At 49.0% G+C, this 9674-nt stretch overlaps 2 protein-coding genes across 2 annotated transcripts in view; one reads left to right on the top strand and one right to left on the bottom strand.

Moving 5' to 3' along the window:
• Positions 1 to 2699, top strand: part of LIMK2 (LIM domain kinase 2) — a 35353-nt gene extending 32654 nt beyond the window's left edge. The window contains 2 exon segments of the mRNA XM_009330863.1: positions 1 to 54; positions 638 to 2699. The exon segment at positions 1 to 54 is cut by the window's left edge and continues 26 nt beyond it. Of these exon segments, the coding sequence (XP_009329138.1) occupies positions 1 to 54; positions 638 to 794 (211 nt within the window). The 3' untranslated portion in view covers positions 795 to 2699.
• A 1110-nt stretch (positions 2700 to 3809) lies between these two features.
• PIK3IP1 (phosphoinositide-3-kinase interacting protein 1) lies at positions 3810 to 9672 on the bottom strand (the record flags this gene model as incomplete). The annotated part of the gene is made up of 4 exons (XM_009330861.1): positions 3810 to 5145; positions 7169 to 7247; positions 7382 to 7567; positions 9612 to 9672. Coding segments are annotated over 4 exons (534 nt in total), but the record flags the coding sequence as incomplete, so codon positions are not given.
• Between the last annotated feature and the right edge of the window lie 2 nt (positions 9673 to 9674).

Here is a 9674-nt window from a genome sequence, read left to right as displayed (position 1 = left end):
CCCTGCCTTTTTCCCTCTGGCTGCCATTTGCTGCAGACTGGAACCAGAGAGCAGGTAGGTTTGGGGTCTGGAGGACTCCTCTTCGTAAGCCTGGAGGATGTGTCTGTATCCCCTTGGTGGAAGGATTGCTCTGCACAGCGGGTGGAAAAGGGCTCTATTCCAACCTTCTGTGGGAATGCTCAAAGGCTTCCACGTGAGGGGGAGACTAAAGACTCATCAGCTTGGGAGTGAGACTGCTGTATATGGTAGAGGTCTCTGAAACAATTTCCAAGACAGAGAGGGTAAAGGAGGAGTGATTGTTCAGGGTTTCTTATGTACAAAAAGTAGGGGCAGACCTTGACAGCAGCTCTGACATGTGAATACTTCATTCGATTTCAGTTGTGAAACTTGTAGCTTCAGAACAGTGTTGATGCCAAATGGGTTCCAAAAGAGCCGGACCTCCCTGGTCATCGGCTGTAAAAACGGGTAGCCCAGACAGATGGGATCTTTGCAATCTCGGAAGCTGAATGGGGAGGGATCATGTCCCTGCTCACACCTCTGTGCATGGGACAGTAGCCTGGATTGACAACTGGCTCAGCCTTTCCAGATGCTGTTCTGCTTCCTCTTTCCCACTGACATTGCTCAATGCCGCTTCTAGGCCCCCTTTTTCCAAGCTGGAAGATTCCTTTGAAGCGCTCTCTCTCTACCTGGGAGAACTTGCCATCCCCCTCCCGTCTGAGCTGGAGGAGCTGGACCACAACGTGAGTGTGCAGTATGGACTGAGCCGTGACAAGCTACCTGAAAACACAGCCTAGTCAACTTGTCCTGATGCCTGCACCACTTCCATTGGGGTTGAGATGAGTGACAGGGAGGGAGATGCACTTCAGCCACTTCCAGGGCATTAATGGGGCACCACGCTGTGCATTTGCTGTATTGCCTCTCTCTCCCCACCCAACACCCCTCCTCTTGGACATCCTGATTCGCTATGGATTTCTGGCATGTTTCAGAAGCAAAAAGGGCCATTTCCTGCCAACTGCACCTAGGAAGGCTGCTCAACACTATTTTTCTGGCTTGAGAAATGTTTCTCTGGCCTTTTGAGGCTTCTTTACTGTGGTGCCTTAGAACTTGGCTGCAAGCTGTGAAGCCACCCTGGCCTGGCTGCCAGGGAGGGAATTGCTATAGGAGACTCCTGGGCAAGGACCAGCACTTCTGGAACTGCTTCTCCCACTGACTACCCTGCTCAGAAAGCTGGACATCTGGCAAAAGGCCCCACTAGGACAGCATGTGCGTGTATGTTTGTGCATGTGTCTTCCAGAACCAACCCACTGAGATTTGGCCTCCAATGTGCATCAGGGGAGGGAGTGAAAAGACCCAGGAATTGGGCAGCTCTCCTGAAATACCTTGTCTGTGGGGAAGCGTGTATAAATTTTTGTTTTGGTTTGGTTTTGTGGGTTTTTTTCCTCCTCTGTCTCTGAATACCTCCAAAAGCCTGCCTAGAAACACTAAGACTGAGCTCTGCTTGCCCCTCCTGATGGTGAACAAGGCAGGCAGCAAATGAGCCACTTGAGCTCATCTTCTGACCCTGAGCCTGCACAGTGAGTTTGCCTGCCCAAGAACCTTAACCTAGGTGAAAATATTTGAACCTGAATGTTTAGAACTGCACTAGGCACTGGCTGTGGACATCCCTGGAGTGCTGAAGCTGCTTGAGCTCTCGGCCTGTGGACGTGAGGTGACAGAAAGGGTGACAGAAGGTGCTCTTCAGAAAGCCAAAGGTCTGAAGTGGCTCGGTCTTTGTGCATGGACAATGGCAAAGGGGGACATGCCCAAGGTTACTTAAAGGATGGACTTGTCATGAACAGAAAAGTGCTGGAGAATGTCCCATCCTCCCAAGAGTGGCAGCTGGAGAACTAGTAATTCAGTTGCCATTACCTCATCCTTTCCTGCAGGCTGTGCAAGTCGCTCCCTTGAAGGTCCTTCTTGCTGCTGCTGCTGCAGCGCCTGAGCTGATTCTCCAAGCAGAAACTTTCCTCAGGGTCATTCCCTGCTTTTGGGGAGAAAAAAGGGCTTGGAGTCATTGGGAGGTGGGTGGGAGTGTATTTTCTTCCAGCACTTCTCTTCTTCCTCCCTCGGTGGGAGAACGAAGAAAGCTACTGCTGCAGTAGCTCATGTGGTTGGCAGAACTGAACAAAAAACTGGCTCAAGTCCTGCTCTTAAGTTTCACAAACATCTTGGTTTAACTGGATTTTTAGTGTGCTCCTTTCTAGCCCCCCCCCCTTTCGGTATTGAATGGTGGGGAATGGGTGTTAGTCTTTGGTGTTACTTTGATTTCCTCCCCTACCCATGAGTTTAAAGTATTATGTAAAATAACATGGGACCAGCCATCACCTGACAAAAGGTGTGTGTGTGGGGGGGTGTTTTTAGTCTGTGTAGTGGTGTTTTAGAAACACTGGGGACTCCCTGTGCTGTGAGTCAGTGGAGGAGCCTCTCTAAACTGGGTCCAGTGGATTCAGGATTGTCAATAGGATTTGCCCTTTCTTTCCCCCTCCCAGGCTGGTTTGTGAGGGGACCCCTGAAGGGGAGAGTCCTGGGTGATGTGTGGGTGGGGTTTATGAACTGTGATTTGCACAGCTCCATGTTCTAACTAAATTAAAAAGCAGTAAATGTATGCTATGAAAACAAGATTTTGTTGTCTCTGTGTTATATAAAGCAGGAAGCTGTAACTTTCTCGGGTTTCTATTGCTGTCACAAAATGGCAACATCAAAACTGCACAGATAAGGTATCATCTAGAATTCCCTTTCTTGAGCCAAAGGGTTCTGCCACATTTACAGAACTACAGAGATGCAGTGCAAGTGCTTTATAGTACTATTTACTTAGAGTGATGGAAAGGGAAGAAGTTGTCAGGTTTTGTTGGTTGGTGGGGTTTTTTTAAGGGTGGACAGGCATCAGCAGAACATGGAGTCTCTCTCCATTTTCCTTTTCTGATCCAGGGATAGAAATACGGCCTGTTGGAAACCTCTTATTCTGAAATATGTAGTTCAAGGGGCATTTGTTGGGGCATTTGTTAAGGCAACAACTGAACGAAAATGCTAGCTATGTCAGTGCCTCCTGTAACCTGCTGTGCTCTGTCTTCATCATGCCTTCCAATGCAAGGCCCCGAGGGATGGAGCTGCTGCTGAGCAGCACCAAAGCAGAACTGACCCATGTCAGTGCAGGAAGGGGCTGTAACTGAGAGCGTCTTCCCACAAGCCAGCCTGCTAGTCAGCACAGCTCACACACCCACAGCTGCTTTTCAGGAACCATGTCCCAGTCCAAGACTAGCTGCTGGCAGCAAGGAGACAAGCTCCATGCCCCTTGTCAGCGCTGGTGAGCAGAGGCACTGCTTGTAGGGATTTACCTTTGGGCCTGGCAAACTGAAGCGGCATCTTCCCTTCTCCTCAATTTGAAGTCTGCAACAAGCAAAAGGATGCTGCTCTGGCAGGAGGAATGTACAGATGAGCCACAGTCCACACAAGTCTACAGAGCTTTTTTTTTTTAAGCTTTAATACAAGGTACCACAATCTGCACCTTCTCATAATGAGGTATTTAAAACATTTTACAAAGAAATGGTATTCAAAGGCATTTAAAAATAAAACGTTTCCCTTTTCTGAATCAAACATTAACACTAAAACCCCTGCTGCCAAGTGCTGCTCCCTGTTAGGCCCACAGCTATAAAGCAGATGGCTAGAAAACTTACTTGAATGGCTTGAATGCCCTGAGGCGGGGATGGATGTTTCCCTGAACTGGCCTTGCCTTGGTGCCATTTGGGAGACACTGCAGCAACCATCCATTTGGGAGACACAGCAGCAACCATCCCTTCCAAACCCCCTGAAATGCTAATAAAAGTTGTTACAAAACCTCTCAATAGGGCCAGGCTCTGTAAGCAAGTAGTCTTGCTGCGCAAGCTGAGTGTGTGTGAAGGAGGCTGGGCCAGGAGCCGTGCTGTAACTTTGGGATCTTGCAAGAGCAGCTGCCTTGTCCTGCCCTTAGAGCAAGAGCTGCTGCTGCATCATGGCCGGGGTGATCTCCACAGCTGGCTTGGCCACTCTGTCCAGAGCTGGCTCTGTAGAAAGCCAAGGGAATTGGGAAGAGGATGTTATCTATCCTCAGTGCTCAACCTGCTGTAGGTAACTGAAGGGCAGTTTGTTTTCTTCACAACTATCTACTGCTGGCCTTTGGTCTCCTGATCTGTTAAGTGAGCAGGAGGCACACACCACCTGGACGCCTACAACTGTGGCTGTGCATGTAGCACCACAGGGGAATGGAGATGTGGCCTCAGCCCTGGAAGACCTGGATTTGTCAAGAGCTTGAGAAGAGCTTTTCCAAATTGACACTGGGGCTAAACATACTGCTCCTGGCCAAAGCCATCCCCCAAATGAACTCTTCCTTGGAAAAAAAACTGATCCAGTAGCAGGATTCTGGACAGTGCCTCCAGCTCTCAGCCACTAAAGCAAAAAGGCAGGAACTATAATCAGAGTGTAATTATCTAGCTAAGTCTGACTGAAGCTCCCCTCAGTCCCTGCAGTACTGCTCCCTCCTGGGGTTCCAGGCTGAAACTTAAGTAACAGTGCACACCATTAAATAGGAACAGAAAAAGAGGAAGCCAAGACCACACTCCAGGCTATGGGATCTGCGGCCAGTTGTGAGCCTGGCCCATCATCCCCCCCAGCTCCTTGGCATGCCATAGAGATAGGTGGGAGGAAGCAGCAGGGTCCACCACACCAGTCCCCAGCTGGTCATGCACTGAATGGTGTCCCTCAAACAGACCGTGATGAATAGCCTGTTGCTCTGTCCCTCTGCATCACCTTCATCTGGCTTTCATCAAAAAGAAAACAAAATAGAAATGAACACACGCAACCCCCGCACTCACAGTGGGAAGCTGGAGGCTTTACTCAGCCTGTATCCCTCCTGCCCAAGCTGCTCAGGCACCAGGAGTACCCGCCTGCCCCATGAGCGGGCCGCTGCCATCGTGCATGTCCTCCACAGGTGTCTGGTTGGTGTGCACCACAATTGTGTTCTCATCTACAAGCTCGCAGGCAGGATTGGTGAACGCTGAGAGTGGCAGTGTGATGCGCTGCATTTCACGCTCATAAACTTTCTGTTCATGCTTTTCCTTCAGGTCTTTCCCTCTAGATTAAAAAAAAAACAAAACATATGCGCATGGGGTGAGTGTCACTGCTTGGAGGCAGAGTCTCAGTAAAGGTGATATAGTAGAAAAGAAGGGACTCTGCTCTTTAAGAAACAGATGTTTCAGCTACATACAAAGGGCCAGAAGCATTCTCTACTGTAAGCAGAGGACCCCATATGAGCATCTTTAAAAAACAAGCAGCCAAGTAAAGTCTGTCCCTCCCTCATAAACTGGCTTATTCACTGACATTGCTACAGCTAAATGATGACTGTGAAGCCAGGCAAACCATGGAGCTGACAAAATGTTTCCTTGTACCTTATAGTCCCACAGCACTGCCTGGTGCAGGCCCAGAGGAGCAGTGAGACAGCACTGAGCCCACTGCTGTGGAAAAGAGCTTCCATAACATGCTTCATCTGATAGAAACAAATACTGGAGGTGGTGACAGATTCTGCCTTTTGTTGCAGCAAACAAACCTGTGTAGCAAATTAAGCCGTTCCTGAAAGCATTAAAGCTTACTTCAGAGCTGGCCCTGCCTTCTGCCGCTGCAGCTAACCACAGCGAGCTCCCCAAACCTACCTCACTGTTCAGCCTGTTGCTAAGGGAGGAGACACCTCTGCAACTTGTACTGAGGAAGAACTGCCTTGCTTTAAAAATGGATGGCATTAATAGCATGTTGTCTCCAGAAAAGCTATGAACACATTAAAGGTTTCTCACCACATCTACCCAAACCTGCCAGCTTGCACGTGCAATTTTGAGAGCTAGGCAAGAAGAGAGGGAGGCAGTAAACCTGCACTGCAGCCCTGCTATGAGCTCTCTGGGATTGAAGAAGCAAAGCTGCATTTGGACAAAGCTCAACATTGGTCTATTGCTTCTTCCCGCCAAACATCGGAGTGAGGTGGGACAGGCACCACTCGCTCCTCCTGGGGCTTGTGATCCCAACCAGGCAGAGCTGCTGGGGTTTCCTGACAGCACATAAGCATTTTGGCTGCTTTTCAAAGCTGCCTACAAGCATGCAGTAGTGGCTGCCGTTCCTGCCAGCACACGAGACAGCATTCTCTGAAGTGACACCTCAAATCAGATTCCTCGACAAGCAGCGCTCTGTTTTGCCCCTTATGTAACACTCCTCCCTCTGTTTTTTTTTCTGTCGGCATTTATTATAAACACTTACATAAGGACATGTCCCAGCTTGGGAAAGGGCTCCTTCTGCTTGGTTGTGTCAGACTGCTGTCAAACAGCCAAACTACAGAACAAACCCTCCCAGAGGAGGGAGCCTGGGCCTTCACTTGCTGCAGCGACATTCACTGCTATGTGTTAATTCGCCCTGTCTCTCACAACTAGGCTGCTTGCTATTGCCGCTAACCTCAAACGCTGCTGAGCTACAGAAACATTTCTGCCCAACACAGTGAAGTGGCTGAACAAATCGTAACTTAAGTGTGAATCAAAACTGACCTTAAAGTATACAGGAGCTTTGGTAAAATGAACTTTGTTGGACAAAAAAAAGTGCTACTTTATATTCAGCTTCATACGATACAATGCACAACTGGCAGAGAATTTGCCAATTGTTTTTCTTCCTAAGCTAGCTAGACTAGAGAAACCAGGAGAAGCGGTGGCCTGCTAGAAGGATTGTTCTCTTTCCGATCACAAAAGAAACTTCCTGTGAGGGCACCTGCGATCTGCTCTCTCCAGCTCTTACGTAAAATTCAGCTCCCCTGCACGCATCTGAGAAAGCCACATCAAGGCACACATGCACGCACACACACAGAGGCGTGTGTGTACACAAACAAAAAGTAAAGAGGGCAGAATGGGACAGAATACCACATTGATGGGTGAAATGGAGAAGAATGGGATTAACTCTTAAATGGTTCTTTCCTCAGTGCGACAAGTGAAAGCCATATCAAAACATGTGCTTCTGTCTGCCTTTTCATTAGGATCTGGTTGGGTCTGCAGGTGCTCAGACTTTCTTGCTCTATGTATGTTGCTTCGTGCCAACACCAGCTTTTGGACAAAGGAGAATAGCCACTGACCTCTTATAGATGTATCCCAGGACAATGCCGGCTCCGATGGCAATGATTATCACCATCATGATCAGCCCCAGCACATAGCCTGTGAAGAGAGGAAGAAAAGAGGCAAAATTAGAGGCAGTAGATCCAGCTAGAGCATTGCTTTCAGAGCCTCAAAACAAATCCATCCTGCCGGAATTACAGGAATGGATCCATCACATGATCCTCAGTTTGTACCTAGTGTCCCTAAGTCCTTCTTTTCTTTGGAGTTCATCTGCACTCTCTGACTGATCCCAATGACGGGCTGCACAGCGGCTGCCTCACTCCGGGAGGGCAAGGTATCAGCTGGTTCAAACACCTGGTTGACCTCCTGAGAAGTACCAACTTCTGCTGTAGGGACTGGGGCTGTGGCAGCTGTAGCATCTATTGAGAGGAAAAGACATAAAAAATACGAAGCATTGATGAGTACTTCAAAACAACATGTGCCTTGTGAGTGGGACAGTTCTAGACTGGTATCACCGAACCGCCTTCAAAGTACACTGAAAAACACTTGTTCCCTCTTAAGTTGTTGCCAGAAATCCTACCAAGGCAGACAAGAAATGTACTCCTCCCCCCACTTTCCTTTGACATGAACCTATTTTAAGAGTGCAAGGCACCACCACAGATGAGAGAGAAGTCAGACAGTAGAACGAAACCCAGGTTCAGGGCATGAGTCCAGGGGCTGCACAATGACTTCATTTAGTGTACAGATCAATATACAGGCTGCAGCTTCAATCACGCTGAACAGACATGAACAAGATGATGAGAATCTCCATCCCAAATCTCCCAGGAGCCTATTTATCTCTCTTCTGCCTCAATCTTCCTGATACAGGAAGGTTTGACAGAAGGAGGCTCCAGCTGGTGTGAAAACAACCTGGGGACATTCTTCTTACCCAGCCCCTTGCTGCAGCCATGTAGCAAACTCCTTGAGCATGATGGACAGGCTAAGTCAGAGCAACACATCAGGCAGCACAGCCACTGACTAGTGTAAGTACAGCAAGCTCCTCTTCAGCCAGAGCCCAAACAAAGGTGCGTAAGGATGGATGCTCACAGCACAGACTCCTTCCCAGCCCTGTGGATTTCTTACCAACAGCATTGAGGATTTTCAAGGTAGCTCCTTCCTTCATGACACAGTTAAAATGGAAGCTGTAGCACAGTAAAAGCTATGACAGTGGAAAGTAGGTATCTATTACCTGTCCCTACACAAAAAACCCCTACTTTTTGGAAATGCTATACACAGTATGCATCCACACCTGAAAACTCTCCACCTGCATCTCACCCCATAGCTGGCAGTAACTCTGTGGATTTTCTATCCGCAGCCATTTTGAGTCCTCAGTGGAATGTGAAATGGAAGTACAGAAGGGGAGTTAGAGACAGGAAATCAAGGTCTCCTGCACTGCACAGTGACTTTACATAGGGTCAGCCAGAGAAACTGAACTAAGGGGGAGCTGCAGGACACGACTACAATAAAAAGGTGCCTGCTCCGAGACACAAAAATAGCCAAACCCCTTAACCATGCAAATGGTGCATTGGCTGAAAGGTCAGGGAACTCTCCTGATCTCAAAGCTGCAGGACTGTTTTGAGAAAGGTTCTTGGCAGCAGAGCATTTGTTTTGCTTCATCTTTAGCGAAAAGCAGGCAAAAAATGAGCAAAGTGAAGAAAAGGGGAGGCTGTATGTGTGGGTGAAAGTGTTTACATGCAAGGATAACAATCCCAAGGGACAGTGGAGTGTGTAAATCTTGAGGGGCTCAGAAATAAGTAAACAGTTCAAAAAAACCAAGTGGTTGCTTTGGCATCAGTCAATACTGACATCTCCTCTCCCCGAAACAGTCTTCAGCTACAGTTCTTTTGACAAACTGTTTCCCATCCCGACTATCCAGAAGGAATCCAGTGCTTGGGTTTTCCATTTCTTACTGTCCTCCCTTCAATTCTCATTTTCTCCAAGTTCATTCCTGCCACCTCTACCCAAATTCACCCTAGCACTCATTTAGCAGCAGGACACTTGTTTAGACAGCAGTAACATGCCCCACAGTCATGGTCTACCAACATTTCTGCAGTTCCTAAATGCCCAGACCTCAGCTTTTTTCAACAAGCTAAAGAGCCCTATAATGACTAATGAAATGAGTGGGGGGGCAAGGCTTTGCAGAGGCCTTTTCTGCCACTAATGGAAAAGCTCTAGGGGCGGAGCAAGGCACAGCTGGGAGGCAGATGTGCACACACAGGCGAGGGCTGGACGGGAGCCCCGGGTACACTCCGTTCCTGGGGGAGGGCAGTGGGTGCTGCCATAACCCAGGGTTGTTTGTGCGCAGGGGGAACCCCGCCCTGGCGACAAACCCAGCCCCCAGCGGCAGGAGGCAGTCCGGGGCGGGGGGGGCAATGCCCCGGGGAGGGCAGGAGAAGAAGGGGGGCCGGCTGGGCCAGCTCCTACCTGAGCAGCGGGCGATGTCGCAGGGTCTCCGCTCGGGGACCCCCGCGGCGCCCCGGATGTAGC

Source organism: Pygoscelis adeliae, unplaced genomic scaffold (genome assembly GCF_000699105.1).
Source record: "Pygoscelis adeliae isolate BGI_AS28 unplaced genomic scaffold, ASM69910v1 Scaffold358, whole genome shotgun sequence".
NCBI classification, from domain to species: domain Eukaryota; kingdom Metazoa; phylum Chordata; class Aves; order Sphenisciformes; family Spheniscidae; genus Pygoscelis; species Pygoscelis adeliae.
Note: the sequence above shows the minus strand (reverse complement) of the source record. Positions and strands in the feature narration are given on the sequence as shown.